The sequence below is a fragment of the Protopterus annectens genome, chromosome 3.part1 (genome assembly GCF_019279795.1).
Source record: "Protopterus annectens isolate FY-2018-M chromosome 3.part1, PAN1.0, whole genome shotgun sequence".
In the NCBI taxonomy this organism is placed as follows: Eukaryota; Metazoa; Chordata; order Ceratodontiformes; family Protopteridae; genus Protopterus; species Protopterus annectens.
Genome location: NC_056732.1, coordinates 406267759 through 406295578, shown reverse-complemented (window position 1 = coordinate 406295578; position 27820 = coordinate 406267759). Strand labels below are relative to the sequence as shown.

At 44.5% G+C, this 27820-nt stretch overlaps 1 protein-coding gene across 1 annotated transcript in view; it reads left to right on the top strand.

Annotated features, from left to right (window-relative positions):
• TOP2B (DNA topoisomerase II beta) overlaps positions 1-27820 on the top strand; it is a gene marked incomplete in the record, with an annotated part of 2991925 nt that overhangs the window by 987603 nt on the left and 1976502 nt on the right. Inside the window, 1 exon segment of the mRNA XM_044066877.1 lies at positions 20942-21099. Coding sequence (XP_043922812.1) covers positions 20942-21099 — 158 coding nt within the window.

The window sequence follows — 27820 nt, the reverse complement described above, 5'->3', positions numbered from 1 at the left end:
CCACTACCACTTCCACAGGACAATCACAGTGACTTGGCTCTGAGACCGCCTACCAGGGAACAACTAGATGCACCCTTAGGCGGAAAGCTAGCCTTATTTTCAGTAAACTGGCATTACATCACAGGAGACAAATGGATTTTACAGACAATAGACAAAGGTTACAGGTTTCACTTCCATACTCTACCAAGGAAGATAGGAAATGCCAAAACTACCTCCAAATCAAAAGACAAAAGCTCTAGAACAAATAGACAACTTAATAAGGATGAGAGCTATAGAAAAGGTACCGTCTATGGAACCAAGGGCAAGGATTTTACTCCAGACTTTTCCTGGTGCCAAGAAAAGAAAACCAGTGGAGACCTATTCTAGACCTGTCCGCTCTGAACACATATCTCATTGTTCCAAAATTCAAGATGCTGACCCTACAGCAGCTTCCCATGCTGGGCAAGGAGTCTTGGCAGCTAACTCTAGATCTCAAGGAGGCATACCTGCACGTCCCCATACGACAAAATTGCAGAAGATACCTCAGATTTCTTGCAGGATCAGAGCATTATCAATTCTCAGCATTGCCCTTTGGCTTATCTACTGCACCCAGAGTATTCACGAAATGCCTGGCATCAGTAATTGCTCATTGCAGGCTTCAGGGAATTCAAATTTACCCTTACCTGGACGACTGCCTGTTACAAGCGGACAACAAAAACAAATTTGCAAAAGATTTGAAAAAGGTCATTCATCTGCTACAAGCCCTGGGATACACAGTCAATATAAAAAAGTCAAGGCTGATACCATCCCAGAGGATAACTTTCTTGGGTGCAGAACTGGACACATCAAATCAAATGGCATCCCTCACAGCAGAAAAGCAGAAACTCCTTCCTCTCTATTTCATGGCATTAACAACGCAGAACCAGCTAACAGCAAGGAAAGTCCTGCAAGCCCTGGGTTACATGGCATCCTGCATAATATTGATTCCACATGCCAGACTACATATGAGGAAGTTGCAATGGTACCTAAGGAATTTATGGTCTCAGCACAAGCACAGCCTAGAAACCCAAATTCCAATAATTCCATGCCTGAAGCAAGAATTCCAATGGTGGGCTCAGGCCTGTCAATTGAACAAAGGACTGCCCTTCCACAGACCACAACCAAGCCAGACTATCACCACGGACGCCTCAGACCTCGGTTGGGGGGCACACATGCTGGACAAGTGCATACAAGGCTTATGGACTCAAGACCAGCTGAACCTACACATAAATCAAAAGGAGATGCTGGCAGTAAAACTGGCAATTCAGACATTTAGACCGTTTCTTCAACAGGGTTAATTGCGGATAAGGACAGACAACACCACAGTTATGTGGTACATCAACAAACAGGGAGGCACACATTCTTACCCTCTATGCCGGATGGCAATGGACCTCTGGAATATGGCCCTGAGCTTCAACATTCAGCTCCAGGCAATATTAGTACCAGGAAAAGAAAATATACTAGCAGACATCCTAAGCAGAACTACCACGGATGCCCACGAATGGATGCTGCATCCAGACATCTTCAAATCCATTACAAGGAAATGGGGACTACCAGAAATAGACTTATTCGCATCCCCACACAACCACCAATTGAAAAAATTCTGCACGAGGACATACCACCCTCGGGCTTGGAAGGTGGACTCCCTATCTTTCAGTTTGGAAAACCTGAGAGCACATGCATTCCCACCTCTTCCTTTGATGCACAAGGTGCTATTGAAGATCAAAGAAGACCGCCCAAGGATCATCCTGATAGCTCCAGACTGGCCGAGGCAGCATTGGTACCCATTACTGAGGAGTATGTCTCTGGAACAAATATAGCCTCTGCCCGTAGTTCCCTTACTGCTAACACAGAACAACTTCAAAACCCTGCATCCAAACTTGAAAACGTTGCAACTAGCTGCCTGGAACATTGCATAAGACAAAATAACCCAGATTTATCTCAAAGGGTTAAGGACATTATCTTGGAGGCTCGCAGACCCTCAACAAGGAAAACTTATTCAGCAAAATGGAAAAGATATCTCGTTTGGAGTGCAGCAAAAGGAGAAAATGTGTCACTGGTAACCATAGCTAACATTCTGGAATACTTGGCAGAACTTTTCCACAATGGCCTGTCCTATTCTTCCATTAAGATTCATGCATCAGCTATTTCAGCAGAATACAACATGGACCCTCCAGTCTTCTCTCATCCTCTACTCAGGCAGTTTCTGAGAGGAATTAAAAATGTAAAGCCACCAAGGAAGCCACCATTGCCCGCATGGGACTTGAACTTTGTGCTAGAAAAGTTGACACTCCCTCCTTTTGAACCAGCAGCAACAGCAGAATTACAGTACTTATCATGGAAAACTGCTTTCCTGCTTGCAATCACTTCAGCAAGAAGGGTTTCTGAATTACAGGCATTAATGGCAGTACAGCCCTTCCTTATCTTCCATTTTCCTTTGGGGAAACCTTGCATGCTATGAGGGAACAATTTCACTGGCAGGGCCAAGATTTTTCAGACTCCAGAAAAAGGCTTAGAACCTTTTTGCATTTGCCACAACATAGGCCTTTAGCTATACCTCCAGTCCTGTCTGTTGTAGATGATGCATTTAATGATGCTTGTACTGCTCCTGATTCATTACCTCCGGCCCCTGCTAAGCCCGATAGGTTCTACAGGGTCCCGGACACACACCACCATTTATACAGGGCTCCTTTTGCAGATCCCGAGACTATCTCCCAGGGGCCTAAGGCTGTAGCATCTACCTCTACCAAAAATCCCCTCCCCTCTGAAAGGGAATCCAGGTCCTTAGAGAGATGGGGTAAAAAAGTTTACACTTCTGCTACTCTGTCAGCTAGGGCCTTGAACTGTCAATTTCATATGATCCAGTATCAAGAATTTATGTTAGACCAGTTAACCAAAAAACTGTCCTCTGATGAACCTTTAGACAAGAAATATGTTCAGGAAATGGTACATAACATTCAGCAAGTTAGTAACCATTCTTTAAAATGCGGCTATGATGCACTGGAGGCTTCCTTTAGATCAGCCATGACTGGCACAGTTATCAGAAGGCATGCATGGTTAAAAGAGCAGGCCTTACCGGACCATGTCAAATCAAAACTATTAGATGCTCTCATTGACAAGGTCAATTTGTTTGGCTCTCCTGCACAACAGGTGCTGAAGAAGATGGAAGAGAAGGCAAAATCTGTCCAAACAGTGAAAGATTTCTTACAGGTCCAACCTCCAAGGTTTAGCAGGAATTGGCCCTCCAAGAATTGGTCCTTTCCAGACTCCTCCAAAGCACAGAGAGGCAGGAATAGGCGTTCAAGAGGCAGAAACCAATCCAGAGGTGCCTACAGGGGACGCCAGTGGCAGGGTAACAACCAGCGAGGCACAGACACAGCCACCACCACTACTACAGGACAATCACAGTGACTTGGCTCTGGCACCGCCTACCAGGGAGCAACTAGAAGCACCCTTAGGCGGGAAGCTAGCTTTATTTACAAAGAACTGGCATTACATCACAAGGGACAAGTGGATTTTGCAGACAATAGACCAAGGTTACAGGTTTCATTTCCATACTCTACCAGGAAAGAGAGGAATGCCAAACCTACCTCCAAATCAAAAGGCAGAAGCTCTGCAACATGTAAATCAATTATTAAAGATGAGAGCTGTGGAAAAGGTACCACATATGGAGCAAGGAAAGGGCTTTTACTCCAGACTCTTCCTAGTACCAAGGAAAGAAGGCAAATGGAGACCTATTCTCGATCTGTCCGCTTTAAACACATTCCTCATTGTTCCAAAATTCAAAATGCTGACCCTGCAGCAGCTTCTTCCCATGCTGGGCAAGGAGTCTTGGCTGGTAACTCTAGATCTCAAGGAGGCATACCTGCACGTCCCCATACGACCAAATTGCAGAAGATACCTCAGATTTCTTGCAGGATCAGAGCATTATCAATTCTCAGCATTGCCCTTTGGCTTATGTACTGCGCCCAGATTGTTCACGAAATGCCTGGCATCAGTAATCGCTCATTGCAGGCTTCAGGGGATCCAAATCTACCCTTACCTGGACGACTGCCTAATACAAGCGGACAACAAAAACAAGCTAGCAGAAGACTTACAAAGGGTCATTTACCTGCTACAAGCCCTGGGATACACAGTCAATTTAAAAAAGTCAAAACTGATACCATCCCAGAGAATAACCTTTTTGGGTGCAGAGTTGGACACATCAAAGCAAATGGCATTCCTAACAGTAGAAAAACAGGAGCAGCTACCTCTCTATTTCTTGGCATTAACAAAGCAGAACCATCTGACAGCAAGAAAAGTACTGCAAGCCTTGGGCTTCATGGCATCCTGCATAATATTGGTTCCTCATGCCAGACTGCATATGAGAAAACTACAGTGGTACCTAAGGAATTTATGGTCTCAACACAAGCACAGCTTAGAAACCCAGATTCCAATTATTCCATGCCTGAAGCAAGAATTCCTATGGTGGGCTCAGGCTTGTCAATCAAACACAGGATTGCCCTTCCACAATACTCAACCAAGCAAAACCATCACGACGGACGCCTCAGACCTCGGTTGGGGGGCACACATGCTGGACAAGTGCATACAAGGCTTATGGACTCAAGACCAGCTGCACCTACACATAAATCTAAAGGAAATGCTGGCAGTAAAACTGGCAATTTCTCCAACAAGGTCTATTGATGATAAGGACAGACAAGACCACAGTTATGTGGTACATCAACAAGCAGGGAGGCACACATTCGTATCCTCTTTGCCGGATGGCACTGGACCTCTGGAATGTGGCCCTGAACTACAACATTCAGTTAAAAGCAATTTTTGTACCAGGAAAAGAAAACATTCTAGCAGACATATTAAGCAGGACTACCACGGATGCCCACGAATGGATGCTGCATCCTGACATCTTCAAAACCATTACAAGAAAATGGGGACTTCCAGAAATAGAGTTATTTGCATCCCCACTCAATCACCAGCTAAAGAAATTCTGCACAAGGACGTACCACCCACTTGCTTGGAAGGTGGACTTCCTATCCTTCAGTTGGAAAAACCTGACAGCATATGCATTCCCACCGCTTCCTTTGATGCACAAGGTGCTATTGAAGATCAAAGAGGACCGTCCAAGGATCATTCTGATAGCTCCAGACTGGCCAAGGCAACACTGGTACCCATTACTGAGGAGCATGTCTCTGGAACAAATATGGCCACTACCCCTGGTTCCCTTGCTGTTAACACAGAACAACTGCAACAATCTGCATCCAAACCTGAAAACTCTGCAGCTGACTGCCTGGAACATTGCATAAGACCAATTAACCTTAATTTATCCCAAAGGGTTAAGGACATTATCCTTGAGGCTCGCAGACCCTCAACAAGAAAAAATTATTCAGCGAAATGGAAAAGATATCTCATTTGGAGTACTGCAAAAGGAGAAGATGTGTCACTGGTAAACATAGCCAACATCCTGGAATACTTGGCAGAGCTCTTCCACACAGGCCTGTCCTATTCCTCCATCAAGATTCATGCATCAGCTATTTCAGCAAAATACGACTTGGATCCTCCTGTCTTCTCACATCCTCTGCTCAGACAGTTTCTGAGAGGAATTAAAAATGTAAAGCCTCCTAGGAAGCCACCATTACCAGCATGGGACTTGAACTTTGTGCTAGAAAAATTGACACTTCCTCCTTTCGAACCAGCAGCAACAGCAGAATTACAATACTTATCATGGAAGACTGCCTTCCTGCTGGCAATCACTTCAGCAAGAAGGGTATCTGAACTTCAGGCATTAATGGCAGTACAACCCTTCCTGATCTTCCATCAAGACAGAGTGTCCATGAGAACAAATCCTTCCTTTATGCCTAAGGTGGTCTCCAGAGTTTCTTTGAATCAGGCTATCCACCTACATACATTCTTCCCCAACCCACAGAACAGGGGAGAAAGACTGCTGCATACCTTGGATGTACATAGACAATTACGCTACTACCTGGACAGGACCAAAGGCAATAGAAAAACTGACCAGCTACTGGTAGCATATGCAACAGGAAGGGAAGGAAAAGCAATTTCAAAACAGACAATCTCCAAGTGGATAGGAAATTGCATTAGATTTTGTTACTCCTACCATGGAACGAAAACTCCAGAGAACATCAGGCCTCACTCTACAAGGGCTACAGCCACTACCACAGCCTTCTTACGAGGAGTGGCTACCAAGGACATTTTAGAGGCTGCTACTTGGAGCTCCGTGCATACATTTGCCAAGCATTATAATTTACCTTTATACTCTAGATCCCGAGCAGGTTTTGCCACTGCTGTTTTGCAAGGGATCCTAACTACACCATAACTTTATTTTTCCACCTCCCCCAGTTTGGCTATGGTATTCTACCCATTTGTAAGGACTGCAGATGCATCCTTGAAGGACATAGTACAGTTTTGTACCTACCATAAATGTAGATGTCCGATAGGAATGCATCTGCAGTCAGGATTACCCACCCGCCTTCCCCTCTGTGGTGCTCCTAGGGTATTTTCCCATCTTATAGCTAGCTGGGGGAATCTGTTATGGTGTATTTGTTTGTATATATGTACATACATGCTTATTTTTTGTTTACTCTCTACTATTTGGAATCATTGGCATTTATCCAAATTTAGCCTTCCAAGAGGGCACCTGGCATCTGGGGCAAGAAACACTAAGGACAATGGCGTCGGCTGATGCCTTTATACCCGAATAACTGCAGCTATGACGTCGGGTGAAGTGCGACACCAGCCGAGGCCAGACCCATACTTTGGAATCCGGCCGACCGAAGGGCTGCCTGACGACAGGACAACCCATTTGTAAGGACTGCAGATGCAATCCTATCGGACATCTACATTTATGGTAGGTACAAAACTGTACTTTTTTCCTGATTGTCTGCCTGAATTAGGCAGTTGTCTAAGTATGGGTAAATTTCAATATTTCTTTGCCTGCAAAAAGCAGTGGTGGGAGCCGGGCATTTTGACATCAGTCCTGAAGCGACAGCAACCGACACAGAAATACGAAGCCTCTGGTATTCGGGCCGAATGAGTGTTACCTTAGCAGGGATAACCTAAATGTGATGACTGCAACAGTGAAATACGAAGAAGATAATACAAATATTACATTGACGATCCTTATAATGAGTATATTAGTCATATGATGGTACATTTCGTATTTTATATTTCCCAATGTCAGATGTCCTATGTGTAGAATACACAGCAGTAATGATACATGTAATGAACATGACGTAGTTGTGTGATGGTACATAATAGTGGAATCTGTTGAGTCTTTTGGCTTTTCCCAGTTAGGGGTCGCCACAACGGAACTACGGTCCGCTAATGATTGGCAGGGGATTTTTACGTGCCGAGTTGCCAGCCCTAACGCACAACCTTCAACGAAGGTACGCCCATTCATGCATGTCTCCACCCAGAAGACGCTCTAGCTGAGAATTGAACAGGACAACGTCTTACTGTGAGGCGACAACGCTACCGCAGCACCACCACTGCAGTCGGTTGTAGTACATAATAGTAAGTGTATGAACAAATTGAGTTTTGCTACAGTAAGAGCTAGCACTGATTTTTTCCTCCATTTTTTCTTTTGGTTATTTTTAATTCTGTCAAGTTTCATTATGGGTGTGCCGGTCGATCATATTATTGTATATGGTAAGATGAAACGACAGAGTAGAAATGCATGAAATAGAACGGAAGAATAAGGAAATGAAGGTAGAACAGCTGCAGAGAGAGAAATGACATCTGATTAAGAGCAAGCCACTGGGATACACGTATGACTCTTTCACAAGAATAACAGAAGACTGATGTTCTTCGTGTTTCACTGTTGCAGTCATCACATTTAGGTTATCTGCCTGCAGGTAGCCCTCAGCCGGACTGAATACCAGAGTCTTCGGATTTCTGCGTCTGATGCTGTCACTTCTTCTTTGACGTCAGGTCGTCGGGGGTAAAAAGCATGCAGCGGATGCCATTACGTCAGTCTTTCTTGCCGTGCGGTGCCTGAAGCAGAAGCAGTTTGCAAGTGCCGGTCGGCCGTCTCCTGAAATTTTCGTTTTCAAGTTTCAGACCCGAAGTCTTCAAAAAAGCCAAGTTCCCCATTGGAGATCCTTTTTCTTGCTCTAACCGATGTCGGTAAAAGTTAACAATTGTCCTGCCTGTGGAAAGCAAATACCTCATAGAGATTTTCATTCTTACTGCATCCCCTGTTTAGGCCCAGACCACGACGTCCCTCACTGTCAGTTTTGTGCCCTGTTCAATGCCCAAAATATTCATCGTCGGGCTATTTTTGTAGCCAAATACATTGGTACTCTATTTCCGTACTCCGAAATGGCTTCCTTAAGCCGTCCGACTACCGATCTTCTGAAAAAACGTACAGATAAAGACAGAGACAGACCGCATAGGTCCAAAACTGCTGATGACGCTTCCGTTAAGCTAGTCGCCAGTCCACTGGTACTCAGTGAGGCGCTTTCGCAGCCCCTGATACCCACTACTTCAGATTCGCAGGCGTCTACTGAGACCCATTCAGAGTCTGTTATGCCGCGAGATGCTGCTTCGACTGTGAAACCTGCGGATGTCTCTACCTTGGATGAGTCCTGAGCCTCTGTGCAGGCACCGGCTTCTGAGGGTGTATTCAGGCCTACAGACATTCATATTAAATAGACGCCATTGTTTCCCTCCAGAGGTTCCGAATTCCTCAGGCCAAAAACTTGCACTACGCCTAGAAAACAGACGACCAAACTGCAGACTCAGGCCCATATGCCTCAAAAACAAATGCTTAGAATGGCTGAAGACCTTGTTACCTTAATTAGGGGAAGCCAACCTTCCCCCTCTAAGAGACCTAGAACTGATTTTCTTTCTGATTCTTCTGATCAGGAATCTGATATCTCTGCTCCTTCTGATTGCCAGGATTTGTCTTTATCTACTTATGAATACTCTGATGCAGAGGATTCCATTCCCTGCGCTTCCCCTCCAGAAGATTTTTCTTTCGGTGAAAACTTGCATACTCTTAGGGAGCATTTCCACCAGGAAAGCCAGGATTACTCTGAGTCCAAAAAGAGACTTGAGGAATTCTTACTCCTGCCTCAACACAGGCCTTTAGCTATACATCCTGTTCTGGACATTGTAGATGATGCCTTCTTGGAATCTAGCCTTACCCCAGACACTTTACCTCCAGCTCCCAGAAAACCTGACAAGTACTACAGAGTACCTGACTCTCACAAGTTCCTCTTCAAGAATACTTCTATGGATCCAGAGACCATTTCCCAAGGACCAAAAGGCATTAAGGCTACTGCTGCCAAAAATCCTACCCCTTCTGATAGAGATTTTAGAGCCTTAGACAGATGGGGTAAGAAGATATACACTTCTGTTACTTTGGCTATTAGTTTCATATGTTAAAGTATCAGCAGCATATTACGGGGCAACTTAAACAGAAAATGATGTTGATTCCTGACTGTGCTGAACAGAAAGACTTGCACGATTTAATGCATTCTGCAGAACAAGTTGGTAAATATACTTTGCAATGTGGTTTTGATGCTTTAGATGCATCTTGCAGGGCTGCTGTCACTGGGTCTGAATTTAGAAGGCATGCTTGGCTTAAGGAACAAAACTTGCCAGATCATGTTCAAGCTAAATTACTGGATGCTCCCTTAAACCAAGACTGCCTTTTTGGCAACAAAGCAGTAGTCCTCAAAAGGATAGAGGAAAAACTAAATCTATGCAAACTGTTAAAGATTTCCTACAAGTACAGCCTCCCAGATTCAGTAGGCATTGGCCTTCAAAGAACTGGTCCTTTCCAGCCCCTTCCAGGCCTTCTTAGAATAAAACCCAGGAACAGCATACCACCAATGCTACAGTCTCAAGCTACACGCACAGATCTAAGCAGTGGGGGGGCTCCCACTTCCAAAGCAGAGAATAGTAAGCCACCCCACTATGGAAAAATGGCGCAATGACTTAACCTTAACCTTTCCAAGCCCCGCTCAACTTACCTGCTCCCTTAGGAGGAAAGCTCGCCCTGCATGCAAAAAACTGGGAACTCATTTCCCAGGACAAGTGGGTTTTGAACAGTTTCCCAAGGATACAGATGCCACTTCCACACACTACCAACCCCAAATGGTTGGCCAGACCTACCCCCAAATCAGTGGGCGGAGGCCCAACAGCAGGTTCTCTCTCTTCTCAGTATCAGGGCTATTCAACTTGTCCCAGCAGAACAAAGGGGACAAGGTTTTTATTTCAAGACTTTTTCTGTTACCCAGAAAAGACAACTCCTGGCATCCTATCCTGGACCTCTCTATTCTCAACAACTTTCTGGTGGTTCCAAAATTCAAAATGTTAACTCTTCAACAGCTTCCTATGCTAGCCAAGGATGCCTGGCTGGCAACCCTAGACTTGAAGGAAGCTTACCTGCACATCCCAATAAGAGAATCTTGGTGACAATACCTACGTTTCAGGGCAGGCTCCATGCACTTTCAGTTCTCTGCATTTCCCTTTGGCTTATCTACTGCACCCAGGGTGTTCACAAAGTGTCTAGCTCCAGTCATTGCATTTTGCAGGCAGAGAAATATTCAAATTTACCCGTACTTGGACGATTGTCTGATTGAGGCAGAAAGCCAAGACTTGCTATTACAACACCTGGCATTCGTAAAGAAACTTCTAACCTCACTGGGGGTTAGACCATCAACAAAAAGAAATCTCACCTAGTACCCTGCCAACAGATTGTATTCCTGGGAGCAAGCTTGAACACAACTTCCCAGATGGCATTCCTCACTCCAGAGAAACAAGTTTGTTTGACAACCTACTTCAAACTATTGGCCATAAAACCCCAGCTATCTGCAAGGAAAATACTGCAAGCTCTGGGGTTCATGGCTTCTTGCATTCTACTAATTCCATATGCAAGACTGCATATGAGGAAACTCCAGTAGTATCTAAAAAGCCCATGATGTCAATATTCTCAGGACGTGGAAACAATGATTCCTATCATTCCTTGTATAAAGACAGAGTTCCTTTGGTGGGCAGAGGCCTGCTACCACAACAAGGGACTCCCTTTCACTCTATCCCCTGCCGCCCAAACCCTAACAACAGACTCATCAGACTATGCATGGGGGGGGCACACATGGCAGGGACAGTGCATTCAGGGCAAATGGAACCGGAGACAGATGCACCTGCATATCAATCAAATAGGAATGTTAGCTGTACAGAATGCTCTGACAGCCTTCAAAGACTGTACTCTTCCAGTACAACTATTGGTAAAGACAGACAACACCACGGTTATGTGGTACATAAACAAGCAGGGGGAACCCACTCGTACCCTCTCTGCAGACTAGCCATCGCTCTGTGGAACACAGCCTTGAGCTACCAAGTTCACCTACGAGCACGATTCCTGCCAGGCAAACTAAATTCACTGGCAGACGACTTGAGCAGAAATCTCATGGACCCACACGAACGGAAACTAGTACCCAAAATATTCATCCTCTTGAGGAACAAATGGGGGACTCCAAAGGTAGACCTGTTTGTCTCCCCTCAGAACTACCAATTGAGCAAATTTGTACAAGACCTCCCCACAGTAAAGCTTGGAAAGTGGATGCCCTGGCCTTGACTTGGGAAAGCCTCTCTGTTTATACCTTTCCCCCACTGCCTCTCCTCTCTAGGCTTCTACTAAAGATCAAACAGGACAAGCCTAGGACAATACTGATTGCACCAGACTGGCCACGCCAGCACTGGTACCCCCTTTTGTGCAGTGTGACACTGCTGCAACCATGGCACCTGCCTCAGACCCCTTCCCTGCTGTCCCAGCAGGCGGGCCAGATTCTGCACCCTCAGCTTCATACCCTGAACCTTGCAGCCTGGCTAATTCCTTGAGCTGTTCTCTAGCATCCCTCAGTAAGCAGGTGCTGGATGTCATTCTGGAGGCAAGGAGGCCTAGTACTAGAAAATCCTATGCTGAAAAGTGTAAAAGATACTGTTCCTGAAGTCAGGTTCAGGGGATGGGCACAACGGTGCCCAGCTTACCTCATATTCTAGAGTACTTAACAGAAATGCTCCACAAGGGTCTATCCTTCTCGTCGATTAAAATTCATCCCTCTGCTATTTCAGCACATTATAATACTGAGCCACCCCTCTTCTCCCACCCCTTGCTAAAACAATTCCTTAGATGGCCCAAAAATTAAGACCCCCCCCCCCCCCCCAGGAGAGCTCCCACTCCAGCCTGGAACCTAACTTTGTATTGGAAAAATCTCACCCCCCCCCCACCCCTTTGAGCCAGCTGCAACAGGAGTTGAAATTCCTTTCTTGGAAAACAGCCTTCCTTCTGGCCATCACTTCAGCAAGAAGAGTGTCTGAACTACAGGCCCTCATGGCATTGAAAACCCTTCATTGTCTTCCATGCGGACAGGGTTTCCCTTAGGACTAATCCTTCCTTTATGCCCAATCTGGCATCTAGTGTGGCCCTAAATCAGTCCATTCATTTGGCTTTTTCCCTAATCCACAAAACAAAGGGGAACTAATACTGCACTCTCTGGACGGGCACAGACAACTTAGATTCTATTTGGACAGGACTAAGCCTCTCAGAAAATCTGAACAGCTGCTAGTTGGCTTTGCTGCAGGGGCATAGTGGAAGGCCATTTCAAAGCAAACCATTTCCAAATGAATAGCCCATTGCATTCATTTCTGCTACAAGCACCGTGGAAAACCTACCCCACAGGGGATAACATCACCTTCCACCAGGGCTGCATCTACCTCTGCAGCATTTCTCAGAGGAGTCCCTACCAGGGACATCCTAGAAGCTGCTACCTGGAGCTCTGTACATACCTTCACCAAGCATTACCACATGTAAATCCAGAGCTGGATTTGCCACTGCAGTCTTGCAGGGCTTAATAGCTGGCCCTAATGCTCTTTAACTTCCTCCTCTCTTCCTTAGCTTTGGGAATCAAGCAAAATTTGATGACTGCAAGAGTGAAACATGAAGAACTTAGTACAGTTGTGTACACTTACCATAAATGTAGATGTTCGAGTGTATTCACTGTTGCAGTCCTGATTACCCTCCCTCCAGCCCCCTGACTTCTTTTGGCTCTACCTTTCCTTCTTGTTTGATATATTTGTTTTTTCTTGTGCATTTGCTTTTTGATGCGGGTGTACCATACCATATAATTGCTTCCTATTGTGGGGACACCTGACATCTGGGGCAAGAAAAACTGATGTAATGGCATCGGCTGCATGTTTTATACCCCTGACTACCAGACATCATGGAAGAAGCGGCAGCATCCGAAGCAGAAATCCGAAGACTCTGGTATTCAGGCCGGCTGAGGGCTACCTGCAGGCAGATAACCCAAGTGTGATGACTGCAACAATGAATACACTCTAACATCTACATTTATGGTAATTGTACACAATTGTACTTTCCTCTCCCTGCTCAATGTGTGAATGGAGAAACATGGGGAGGAAAGAAAGGAGTGATGGGAAGGCCTTGCAGGAAGAGTGCAGAAGGGGGAGGAATGAGAATCAGGTTCATCACTAAGTCATTTCTATGAATAAAGAACGAACAGAAACACAAACTAGATAACCACAAACACTCACGTACTTGAAGAGTTTCTACTCCAGATATGATGTTTAAACTAATAGCAGTAAAAATTTATTAAATATTGTTAATAATGTGGTACTGGTATTAGTTTGAACATCGTATTTGAAGTTGAAGTACGGGAGTGTTTGTGGTTATCACAAAGTCAGTCAACATCATTAGAAGTGAAGGGTATTTGTCATAATGGAACTGGGTGCAGGAAGTGGGAGGTTAGTAGGGACAGCTGAACAGGAAGTGAAGGTGGCTAATGATGTGGGGAAGGAAAACGTTTTATTAATCTATTTGTGATTCAACAAGGGCACTAAGAGCTTTGGCAAGGAAGACTGTGGAGAGTAGATTACAGTTAATCCTGGTCTGGTGGCTCTGATTTGGTGAGACATGAAAGGTGAGTGCATCATATGGTGTGGGGTAGGCAGTTGCTGTTGACTAGTCAGGTTGAAGTTGGGGGTGGTAGCAAGCGGAGACAGCTTAAAAAACAGATATTGCCTTTGTTTGTTTTTTTTGGGGGTTGGGGCAACATTCTGAGAAGTTTTGTCAGTGCTAGCAACTGGAGGGCAGATTATGAAGTAGGACTGATTTTGGATAGTGAACAAGGTAGAGAAGGGCTTGGTACTGGGTAATAAAGATAGGGAAGGCTTAGCAGACAAAATAACTATCAGAGACGGGCTCTATATTTACTGAGACTGAATGACTGTGCTCAGTTTGGTTAGAAAGATAATTAAACTAATTTTTTTATACTATGTTCTTCACCTTTATTACTTAATGTTAATGGTTTGTTAAATTGTATAATGGAGCTTTTCTCCCAGGAACTCTATTGAAAATGGGCTCTTCTCGATCCAATGGACTATTCTGGTAAAAAAAACTGTAAATAAAATAAATTTTAAACTAAAATGGAAGGGGGGGTGTCAGACATATTTAGAAGGGGATTCATAATCAGCAACAGAAGGAATGATTAAATGGCACATAAAATCGAGGAACTGAGGTGGCTCAGAACATTAGTGGGAAGTGTAAATGTGCTGTACAAGGAATTCTGTTAGATGAGTCCCAACAGGGCTGGGTAGGGTAATTCCATCTGAAGACTGGGGAACTGCATTCTGTGCTGGGCTAATTTCTCTCTTTCATTTGTCTGCTGTAAAAAACGTATTTGTGCGGTTTTGTGCACCGGGCAGCGCCAGTTAGCTAGGGTTAAACTATTCCCAGCTCCACGAAGTCTACTCTTCAGTTTTTCTGTAGGAACTAGATATACGTTCAACTTAAGCACTCAAACCATTAATTTCACAGCCCAGCACTTGCACAAAACTCATAGCAAGCACTAATTAACCCTAGCACTAGACCCCCCTATACTGTCCAGAAGGACAAGGCTCTCTATTTGTTCCTACCAGCCAATCAGTAAAACAGCTCACTTTACCTATTCAGGCATGCCCAAAGGGCAGTTTCAGGTGTACTCTCCAGTCCAAGTGGTGAATCTGGGCTTTTTGAGGCAATGTTACAACTGCCTCATGTACACAGACAACCCTCTCCTCCTACCACGACACTCTAATATATGCGAGAGATGCAATTATACAGCCAAACTGAAGGCAAAGCTCTCTCAACCCAAGACTGGAACTGACTGTTAAGAGGAGAAGGGAAATACTTGCAACACACCACCAGTCTCACATAGACCTATTAAACCAACACCGGCAAATAACACGCACAAATGCATGAAAACATACTCGGAGGCTCTAAATAAAAATCTGCAAAAGCAACAGAGACCTCCAAAGTAGACATCCAAGCAACCTCCACACCTCATTGCACATACTTCACATAATCCGTGTGCCACGCAGTCACATCCCTTAAGGCAAAATACCATACTCAACACACTAGTAATAGACGACTGTATAGTCAGGCACACTGATGTCCCACTAACTAGGTTGGACAAAGAGAAGGTTACATTTAGCTGCCTGTTGGGCGCCAGGATCTGCCACATAACATAAGCATTTAGGTCGCTCCAGAACAAGTACAAATATGACTCTGCCATTGTCCATGTTGGTGTGAAAGACCTGAGACGTACCTCCCTGGACTACATAAAAAGAGACCTAGAAGGAGCTCTCTGATCACATAGCCCAGGCCAGCATGACCCTGACCCTGAGTAGCATCCTTCCCTCACCAAGAGCGATGCCACAGCATAAAAAAAAAAATCAATTTCAACCATTGGCTAAGTTTCTGGTATCATTCAAAGGGGATCCAGTATCTGTCCACCTGAGATGACATGCTCGACAAGCCACAATGCCTCGCAAGATATGGCTTGCACCTGTCACCCTTAATCTTTCGAATACTGGCCAAGGTGTTTGCCTCCCCCATAGTGCCTTTTTTTAGACATGGTTCAAAAGACAAACCCACCACCGTAAATAGAACAAGTAACCAAAAACTGAGGGTAATGCTACTCAACGCCAGAAGTCTAAACCTCAAAATGCATGCACTTGAGGCACTTCTCAGTATGGAGAACATTGATATCTGTGCAGTAACAGAAACCTGGTTTAAGACTCCATGCTCTAACTCAATCCATACTTTTTGGCCACACAACCCGGACTGAAACACAAAAGGCAGGGGTGTATCCATATTCATCAAGGATACCCACACCTCCAGGTTAGTGGCGCAGCACGATGCCTCAGAGATCATTCATGTCCAACTAACAACAGATAAAATTGCAAATCAAATTGTAGATTGATATAGATCACCCACCTTGACCCAGGAGCCGCATTCTGCGTTTCTAGAGACACTGGAAAATATGAAGGTTCTACCAAACACCCTAATATTGGGTTATTTCAATTACCCAAACATTAACTGGGAGAACTACTCGAGTACTAACTCCCTTGCCCAGAGCTTTCTAGAATTTATAAACTCAAACGTCCTGGATCAGCTGGTCAACACCCCCACCAGAGGTGACAGCATATTGGACCTGGTCATCACCAACATGGGCGACTGCTGTTCCACACCAGAGAGCAACCTCTCGCTGGTTAGATCAGACCATAGACTAATCACTCTGGATATCCACATTCCGCCCCCACCCCCAATCAAGGAAACCACAGTGAAAAACTTTTCAAAAGCAAACTTCACGTTACTCAAGACCGAGGTGGAAAAGTTCACAGCCCCCATGCTAAAGAACAGTGTGATCCAAGCTGCTGAATCCCTTACCGAGGCACTCTATAAGCATTTGCAAGAATGCATGGATCGTGCTCTCCCAAGCAAAACCAAGGCTCACTTCTCAAAGAAAAGGAAGCCAGTCTGGTGGACCCTTGCCATACACAAGCTATACAATAGAAAGAAGAAACTAGTACAAAAGAGAGTAAAATCTCAAGAAAGAAAGACATCCCTGGTTATTATCAGCAAGAAACTACGATCCCTCAAAATCATCCAAGGCTAGCTTTGAAAGAAAAATTGCCAAGGACTCCAAAGATAACCACAAAGCGTTCTTCAGCTATGTCAAGAACCTAAGCGGAAACTCTCAGATCTGCTCTGAGTTAGTGCAGAATGGAACATAATACACTGAACCGACTGATATTGCCAACATTCTGGCAGACAGGTTTAGTGCAAACTTCACCCCCCTCTCACCCCCTAAATGGCCCATAACCATACCAGAAAAATGTAGAGCCCGGCAGTCACTGACACACAGGTTAAAACAGCCCTATCCAAAGCCAAAAACACAGCTTCAATGGGACCGGATGGTGTCCCAGGCTGTGTCTTACACGAGCTCCAAAATGAACTAACTCCTCACGTAAACAAACTGTTCGAGCTCAGCCTCTCTACAGGCTACATACCCATAGAGTGGCGCACAGCAGCAGTTATCCCACTCCACAAAGGTGGAGCCACAACGGACCCCAGTAACTATCGCCCTATAAGCCTGACTAGCCAAGTTTGCAAGGCTATGGAGCTCATCATGGAACTCATTAACAGAGACATTGGGAACCTCCAAACATTGACCCTACCCAGTTTGGCTTTGTAAAGGGCAGACCATGCCTCCTAAACCTGGTGGACTTCTTTGAGACCGTTACCAAGGCTTTAGACGAGGTAAAGGAGGTTCACACAGCCTACCTAGACCTTGCAAAGGCTTTCAACACCATTCCCCATTCTGGTATTATAGGCAAGGTCACCAGCCTGAACATAAACCCCTACGTCACGAGATGGGTTTCCAATTGGCTCACAGATAGAACCCACACGGTGAGAGTTGCAGGCTCTAGGTCTGACTCTTAAACCGGTTACAAGTGGTGTCCCCCAAGGCTCAGTCCTGGGACCCCTCCTGTTCGGTATATACTTCTCAGAGGTACAGGCAAGCACAGGACTATGGCTGACCAAGTTCGCAGGCGACTGCAAACTGGGGTCCGTAATTGACACTCTGGCTGATACAGGCATCCTCCAGAAGGGTCTCACTGAGACGAATACCTGGTGTCAAAATCATGGCCTCAAGCTAAATGCCAAAAAGTGCATAGTCATCCCCTTTGGAAAAAACTACCTGCGAACTACTACATAAGTGGTAGTCCCCTAAATACAGAAAATGTAATAAAGGATCTGGGGACCCAAGTAGATAGTAATCTCTCCTTTGATAATCATATTGCTATGGTGGTTAGAAAATCCTTTCATGTAGCCCACCTCATCACAAAAGGGTTCGCTTCTAGAACAAAAGAGGTTATTGTGCCCCTTTTTCTCATTAGACCCCTCATAGAGTATAACGCCCCATTTGAGATGTACCTTACAAGACACCTGTAACAGCTGGAAAGACTACAGAAGTACCTCACCAATAGGATTACTGGCCTCAAACAGATGCCCTATGCAGCCCAACTGAAGAAACTCCAGCTGTACTCGGTTGCATACCGCTTACTCAGAGGCGATCTCTGCCTGACATACAAGGCCATGTCCAACCCAGAATTGATGGACATGCTCCACCAAAAAAAAAAAAATCCCTGAGAGCCATACACTCTAGGGATCTAAACCTCACCAAAATGATAAATAGGACATGCTGGAGGGATAGATTCCTGTCCCAGAGAACTCCCCATGCTTTGGAACAGGATTCCAATCTACATTAGGCAGAGCTCCTCACCAACACACTTTAAGAGAAACCTTGACGAGTGGATGGGAAACAGAAAATTTACCCCGGGGATCACTGCAGTGGCTCTGCTGGTCAGAGGCACAGGGAACTAATGGCTCTGCTGGACAGAGGCACAGGGAACTAATGGCCCTGCTGGACAGAGGCACAGGGAACTAATCTAAGGGGGCAGCGAAAGCCAACACATTCTGTCTGAGCTTATAGATGCCCTCTGGCAGATAGCTTAGTACTTGCCTATTAATCTATGTAGACATTGCTTTTAACACAGAAGTATGGTCAGGTGACAAAAGGAGTGGGAAGTTGTCATCTGAATATAGCTTAGTAATAGACAAGGAAAGGAGAATTGGAGCTGGAATTGTGATCTAGTTAGAGGTATTGCATGCGAGGCGAGAGAGGAGGAGGAATAACCACCCCTTGAAGAGGGGGCAAGCAAGGTCAGATCCTAGGTTAAGCAGCCTGGTAGTTAAGGTAGAGATGGAAAGGAAGATGCTGTGGATCAGTAGAGTATATTGGTCTTCAGACATGTTAATGGAGGAGCTTGAGTGACTTGAAAGATTATAGCATGTTGCAGGAAGAGGATTATATAGTTATGGGAGGATTCTGAATCTGCCAGGAGCAAACTGGGAGATTCTGAAGTCCTGGCTCGTGAAAGAATAGGAATTTATTGAGCCCTTTGTCTATTATGAAGGCTTAAGGAAGTTGATACAGGTTTAAGGAAATTGAAAAGGCTGTTGTAACTATGCTTGAACGTGAGGTGAAGTGAAGCTAGTGATTGTATCGTTAAGAGCTTGAAGAGTGGTTGAAGTGGAGCAAATACTGTACAAGGAAGAAAGCCACATAAAATAAAGGAAGTAGGAGCAGCTACGGATAGAAAAACGTGGTTTAGGATCGCCTGATTTGAAGGGATGCTTTAGAGCTGCACAGTTAAGGTTCATACAGTTAACACAAAAATAAGGCTGTAAATCCAAGTGGAAACTGATGTTGATGAAATGAGGATGAGTTTGAGAAATAAGGAAGGCTTTTTGATGGAAGTCCTTTATCAATGGGGGATGACTGCAGGTAAGGGGTATAGAAAATTGGCAAGATGAGGCTGGAATTTAGTGGAAAAAATTTGCAAATGAACCAAGGTATTTGGAGCAAATAATAGAAAGGGAAAGAGACGAGTCCAGGCAGCAGGTATTACTGCAAGTTACAGACTGCCTTTCATACCAGAAATTAGTAGTAGTTTAGTCAGCACATGAAATAGAGTACTACACTGAATGATGGGGGCATGAAGACAGGTGTAGGGGAAGCTAAAAATAGAGGGTGTTCTGTATTTGCATTTAAAGGGCAGATTAAGTTAAGTTTTATATTTCTTTCTGTCAGACTAATGGAACAACAAGTCAGGTCTTTAGATTTTGAGTATTTGCATCATAGTGAAGGTTTTTTCCCCTCTCCTTTTTATGTACTTCATTAAGCACCCATAGACTAGTTTAGGTGTGGATTGCTTTTGTACATCCCATTCTTGCTCAGATTTTCTAAAGTTCCCTTTCAGTTGGTCAGGGTGGGACTCGGGCACACTTACAGTTGTTTTTGTGGTCCAGAAAGGAATAGAAGATTACATGATTTACTCTAGCCTTAAAGCTGAGCTTACCTGATCTCTCTAGTCTGAGAGCTTACCTTGTACCTGCACAGATATCCATCTGCATTTTGAAGTCTGCTTGAATGGCTGATGCTTAATTACAACGAAGTCCCCTGTACAGTGAGTACACAACTGCAAAGATTCTATTTGAAAGTCTGCTGTGATACCACACAATCATAAGCATCTGTACTTTAGTTTCTGTTGTAGCCTGCAGTTGCTGTGCCAGAGATTTGCATAATTAAGCTAGACATGAGTTTCTTGGCTTTAAATATTTTAGAGGCCCTGATCAGTTGGTGGTGGTTTAATTAGGAAAAGTGAATGTCTGCCGAGGCGGGCGATACGAACAAGATGGGCAACCTCCATTTTTTTGCTTTATGTACATAATCCATTGTAGCACATAATTCTATTTTCAGTTGAAAATTATTTTAGATGGTGGTAAAGGATGCTTTCTGACATTGAAAGATGAGGTGATGGTGTTTTTGAAAAAAGGTATTTTCACCTTCTCTTGACATATAACATGAGTTGTTAGCATCTGGCTGCTGCTTAAGTATTTACCACCAAACTGCTTTGAAGAAGAGGGATAGTGTTTATTTTCTTTGTGCCTTTTTTTTCTAAGATGTTTATTTTATTTTTATTTTTTTTGCAGGTGGCAAACATTCTTTGGAGTGTACCTTAATTTTAACTGAGGGAGACTCAGCTAAATCATTGGCTGTGTCTGGCTTGGGTGTTATTGGTCGAGATCGGTATGGTGTCTTTCCCCTGCGAGGTAAAATTCTCAATGTCCGTGAAGCTTCACACAAACAGGTTAGAAATCCTTGACAGTTTTCTTGCAGCTTAGTTGATGCTTGCAAATCAAGATGGTTAAATTCATTCTTCTGAAATTCTACTGTTGTACTTTATTTTTCAACCCCATTAGTAGTACATGTCATGATATTTGGAGATATTTCAGGAGTATCTCTGTCATTTTTTTCACATGTGCTTTACCTACTGGATTAGATTATTTCTGTTATCTGCTTAGGCTACAGTGATTTAAACATTTAGGCAAGAATGTAGTACTAATTAAAAAAGTACTTTGTTTGCTGTTGCTTTTTTCCCTTATCCATTTGAGTTACCAGTTAAAAAAAAAAGTCTGCACCTTTTAGATTTCATTTTCATTTAAATTTTTAATATTATGAAAGCCAGCAGGTGATGACATTCTTTCATAATGCTAGGGATAGTTAACACCTCTCTGTTTATTGCCACTTTCTTCATTTTGATATCATTAAGGTTGTTTGTGTATAATGATAGGTGGTGGTTGGTTACATATTTGTTTAATTCAGTACGTCTTTTTATCTCCTCTGGTTCTAGTATTTCACATTTATGAGGAAGGCTGTTTTGAAGTTATGTTGTAAGTGGTGGTTGCTGTAATGTTTTAACACTATTCTTTTGATGACTGTTAACATTCACAATTATGATGAGCTCATGACTTCTCAGGTTTGTGTCTTTTGACCTGCAGACTGGATTCTTGTCTCCATCAAAACTGGTTTTGGCCAGTCTTCATATTTCTTGGTCCATTGACATTTCAGAGTTTGGGTTCTTTAGGGTTTTTCATTTGGAGTTGGAGACCTTTGATGTTCTTCGTGTTTCACTGTTGCACTCATTACATTTGGGTAATCTGCTTGCAGGTTGCCCTCAGTCGGCCTGATTAACAAAGTCTTGGGTCCTGCGTCGGTTGATGTCCCTTCTTCCATGACGTCGGATATAAAACATGCAGCCGACGCCTTTACATCAGTCTTTCTTGCCGTGCAGTGCCCGAAGCAGAAGCAGTTCGCAAGTGCTGGTCGGCCAACTCCTGAAAGTTTCATTTTCGAGTTTCAGAACCGAAGTCTTCAACTAAATGCCAAGTACCCCGTTGGGGAAACTTTTTCTTGCTCCTTACCGATGTCCGTAAAAGTTAATGATTGCATTACTTGTGGAAAGCAAATACCTGATAAAGATTTTAATTTGTACTGCAGTCCTTGCCTAGGCCCAGACCACAACGTACCTTGCTGTCGGTTTTGTGCTTTATTTAATCAGCGCACTATCCGTCATCTATATATTTTTGCCTCTAAATATTTCGATTCTTGGTTTAATTATCTAGAAATGTCGTCTGTTAGCCATCCGACTACAGGGATGCCGAAAAAATGAAAAGATAAAGACAGAAACAGGCTACCGAGGTCCAAAACAGCCGACGACGCTTCTCCTAAGCCAGTCGCCTGTTCTCCGGTACTCAGTGAGGTGCTTTCGCAGCCCCTGATACCCGCTACTTCTGATTCGCAGGCCTCTACTGACACCCATTCGGAGTCCGGTATGCCGCGAGATACTTCTATGGAACCCGTGGATGTCTCTACCTTGGATGGGTCCGAAGCCGCTGTGTAGGCACCTGCTTATAAGGGTGTATTCAGGCCCTATGGACTTGCATATTAAATCGACGCCTCCTTCATTACTAAGGTCTAAATCTCGATCCAGGACTAAAAAAACGATGCCCAGGCCACATGCTCAGGCCTCTATGCCTAAAAAACAAATGATAAAAATGGCTGAAGATCTAATGACTCTAATTGGGGTAGCCAACCCCCCCCTCCCCCAAGAGGCCTAGGGCTGAGCTTGATTATGAATCTTTTGATCAGGATTCTGTTTTTTCTGACTCTTCTGATGACCTGGATTTGTCCTTACCTCCTTATGAGGATTCTGATGCAGAGGACTCTATTCCCTGTGCTTCCCCTCCTGAGGATTTTTCTTTTGGGGAAACCTAAGGGAGCATTTTCGCTGGGAAAGCCAGGAATTTTCAGATTCAGAAAAAGAGGCTTAGGGATTTCCTTCTCCTACCTCAGCACAGGCCTTTGGCTATTCATCCTGTACTAGACATTGTTGATGATGCTTTCTCGGAATCTAGTTTGGCCCCTGATTCCCTGCCTCCTGCTCCCAGTAAACCTGACAGATACTACAGGGTCCCTGAGTCCTACAAGTTCCTTTTCAAAAATCCTATTGCAGATCCAAAGACTATTTCACAGGGGCCCAAGGGCATTAAGGCTTCTACTGCTAACAATCCTACCCCTTCTGATAGAGACTCCAGGGTGCTGGATAGATGGGGTAAAAAAGGTTTATACTTCAACAACTTTGGCAATTAGAGCATTAAACTGCCAGTTTCATATGTTAAAATATCAGCAACTTGTTATTGGATTGCTTAAATAGAAAATTATATTGATTCCTGTGTGGAAAATAAACACAGGATTTAATGCGTTCTGGAGTTGGAAGCAAGTTGGAAAACATACTTTGCAATGTGGATGTTCATCGTGCATACGGCTGCAGTCATTACAGATGGGTTATCCTGCCGTCAGGCGGGTCCTCGGTCAGCCAAATTCCAAAGTCTAGGTCCGGCGTCGGTTGTCGTCGCTTCTTCCCTGACATCAGTGCGGCAGGGGTACAAAAGAGGCAGCCAACACCATTTTCTTCAGTCTTTCTTGCCACGTGGTGCCCGAAGCAGAAGCAGTTCGCAAGTGCCGGCTGGCCAGCTCCTGAGATTTACGAAAGTATTTCAGCCGAAGTCTTCTTGAAAGCCAAGTACCCCGTTGGGGAAACTTTTCTTGCCTCAGACCGATGTCAGACAAAGTTAATAATTGCATTTCTTGTGGGAAGCAAATACCGCATAAGGATTTCCACTCTTTCTGTATACCTTGCTTAGGCCTGGACCACGACGTCTCGGCCTGCCGTTTTTGTGCTAGATTCAACAAGCGCACTATTAAGCGCCGGGTGGAGTTCGCCCTTCATTATTTTGGTAAAAATTTAATTATATCATGTCGTCGGATACTCCAACTCCAGTTTTGAGCAAAAGACGCAAAGATAAGGATGACATCCGAGGTCCGCACCGACTACTGAGACCACGCTTAGGCCGACTACCGGTTCTCCGGTTCTCAGCGAGGCGCCTACGCAGCCCCTGAGTACCGATGACACTACATTACCGGTGACTACAGTACCCGAGGTCGCAGGCTCCTCTGTCCCATTCCTACTGCAGATACCGACGCCACTCTTGGCGGGGAAACTCAGAATTTAGACAGGCCTGCCATTTCTCAAGGTGTCTTCAGGCCTTCCTCCTTCTCTATTAAAGCTTTCACTAAATCTAAAGCAGCCGTGAAAACCAAAAAACAGGGTCCTCAGATCTCCTCTCAAGGCCCCATGCCTAATAAGCAGTACTCTTATCAGGGGTTCTCAACCCCCCTTTGACAAAAGACCCAGATTAGAGGAAGACTACCCTTCCTCAGATCAAGCTTCTATTACCTCAGAACACTCTGAAGACCAGGATTACGCCTATTCACCTTTTGAAGACTCTGATGCTGAGGAGTCTATTCCCTCGTCTCCCGAGGACTACTCTTTTGGGGAAACCCTGCATAAATTGAGGGAACACTTTCACTGGGAAGGCCAAGATTACTCAGATTCCAAGAAAAGGCTCAGGGAATTTCTTCTGCTCCCCAGCATAGGCCCCTGGCTATCCCTCCTGTTTTAGATATTTTGAATGATGTGTACACAGAAGCCAGCCTTAATCCAGATTCTGTACCTCTTACCGGGTTCCTGATTCTCACCAGTTCCTATATAAAAGCCATACTGCTGACCCAAAAACTATTTCACAGGGTCCCAAGGGAATTAAGGTCTCTACTGCTAAAAACCCATTACCTTCAGAGAGAGATTCCAGAGCTTTAGAAAGGTGGGGGAAAAGGTGTATACCTCGGCCACTTTAACCATGAGGGCATTAAACTGTCAATTCCATATGTTAAAGTATCAACAGTTTTTGTTATCTCAGTTGAAAAGCAAAATGACACAACCAGAACAACCAGCTTTAAAAGAGTTGCAGGATTTGTTGCATGGTGCAGAGCAAGTGGGTAAACATACCTTGCAGTGTGGTTTTGATGCTTTAGAGGCCTCATGTAGAGCTGCTGTTACGGGGTCTGTTAACATAGGCATGCTTGGCTCAAAGAGCAAACCTCACCAGATCATGTCAAAGCTAAATTATTAGATGCACCTCTTCAAAAAGATGTATTGTTTGGTGTTAAAGCTGAGGAGGTACTAAAGAAAATGGAGGAAAAAGCGAAATCAATGCAAACAGTGAAAGATTTCCTGCAGGTACAACCTCCACGTTTCAGCAGAAACTGGCCTTCAAAAAATTGGTCCTTTCCAGCCACGGACAGACCTCAAAGGGGCAGATACAGACGCCCAAGGGGTAGAGGGCAACCTCAAGGATCTTTCAGAGCCAGACAGTGGCAAGCACCAACCCCAAGAGGTGGAGAAGATAGATCACAGTCATTTAGAAAACAGACACAATGACTTCCCCCTACACCTGCCAAGCAAAGCTTTAATGGCAGCACCTTTGGGCGGAAAACTGGCATTATTCTCAAAAAAATTGGCATATTATTACAAAAGGCAAATGGATTCTGGACATTATTGACAGTGGCTACAGGTTCCACTTTCACACCCTTCCAAAAATGAGGCGCATGCCAAACCTGCCACAAAATCAAAGGGCAGAGGCACAAAAACAAATTTCCGCTCTCATGGACATGAAAGCGATTCAAGAGGTACCTGCAAAAGAACAAGGTCAAGGGTTTTATTCCAGACTATTCCTGGTACCAAGGAAAGACAAAGATTGGAGACCTATCCATCCTAAACACATATCTACAGGTACCAAAATTCAAGATGCTCACATTACAGCAGCTTCTTCCCATGCTGGGCAAGGAGTCTTGGCTGGTAACATTGGACCTCAAGGAGGCATACCTGCATGTCCCTATCAGACAAGATTGCAGAAGATACCTCAGATTTCTTGTAGGTTCAACCCATTACCAATTCTCTGCATTGCCCTTTGACTTATCTACTGCGCCCAGAGTGTTTACGAAATGCTTGGCATCAGTAATCGCCTTCTGCAGACTACAAGGAATACAAATCTACCCATATCTGGACGACTGCCTGATCCAAGCGGACAGCAAGGACATACTATTGCAGCACCTGGCGTTTGTAATAAAACTGTTGAACTTCCTGGGATACACAGTCAACAAAAAGAAATCAAAACTAATACCCTCTCAACGAATAATTTTCCTGGGTACCAGCTTGAATACAACCACCCAGATGGCCTACCTCACGCCAGACAAACAAGGGCAACTGTCTCACTACTTCAGCAAAATGGCAACTTTCAGCAAAATGGCAACTTTCACCAGGCTAACTGCAAGGAAAGTCCTGCAGGCTCTGGGATTCATGGCATCTTGCATCCTACTAATCCCATGTGCAAAGCTGCATATGAGAAAACTTCAATGGTACCTAAAAAATTTATGGTCTCAACACAGCCACAGCTTGGAAACAATTATACCACTCATTCCATGCCTTCAAAAGGAATTTTTGTGGTGGGCTCAAGCATGCCAAAGAAACACAGGTCTCCCTTTCTGTGTACCTCAAGCAACTCAAATCATCACAACAGACGCCTCAGACTACGCCTGGGGAGCACATGACAGATCAGTGCATTCAGGGAAAATGGTCCCAAAAAGAGAAGCACCTGCACATCAACCAAAAGGAAATGCTAGCCGTGCAAAATGCTATTATGACCTTCAAAGACCTACTACATCCAGGCCAGCTATTGATAAGGACAGACAACACCACAGTGATGTGGTACATAAACAAACAGGGGGGAACTCATTCATACCCCCTGTGCAGGCAAGCCATGACCCTATGGAACACAGCACTGGAATTGCAAATTCAACTACAGGCACAATTCCTGCCAGGGAAGGAAAACACACTGGCAGACAACCAAAGCAGAAATATGACAGATCCACACGAATGGAAGTTGCATCCTCAAGTTTTCACAAAGATAACTCGGTCATGGGGACAGCCAGACATAGATCTCTTTGCTTCCCACAGAAATTACCAGTTGAAAAAATTTTGTTCAAGGACCTTTCATCCGCAGGCCTGGAAAGTGGACGCACTCTTTCAATTGGACAACATTGACAGTTTATGCCTTCCCGCCTCTTCCTCTGCTGCCCAAAGTTCTATTAAAAGCCAGAGCAGAGAGGCCGCAAATGATTCTCATTGCTCCAGACAGGCTAAGACAATGCTGGTATCCGCTCCTGAAGAGCCTGACACATTCCTCACCATGGATCCTATCTCTAGTCCCTCTTCTGTTGTCCCAGCACAACTACAAAACCTTTCACAGCCAGCTCAAAACCCTAAATCTAGCTGCATGGAGAATGCCTCGATTTCCCAACAGACTCTCCTCTCCAAGGAGGTGCAGGATGTCATCTAGGAGGCCAGAAGACTTTCTACTAGAAAAGCCTACTCCGCCAAATGGAAACGATTTTGTGCCTGGAATCAAGAAAAGGGCCAGAATCCTTAGGTAATAAATATACCTCAAATTTTACAGTACCTAGCTGAGATGTTAAACAGTGGACTTTCCTTTTCCTCCATCAAGATCCACGCTTCAGCCATTTCTGCACAATACAACACAGATCCTCCTTTATTCTCAAATCCTCTCTTAAGG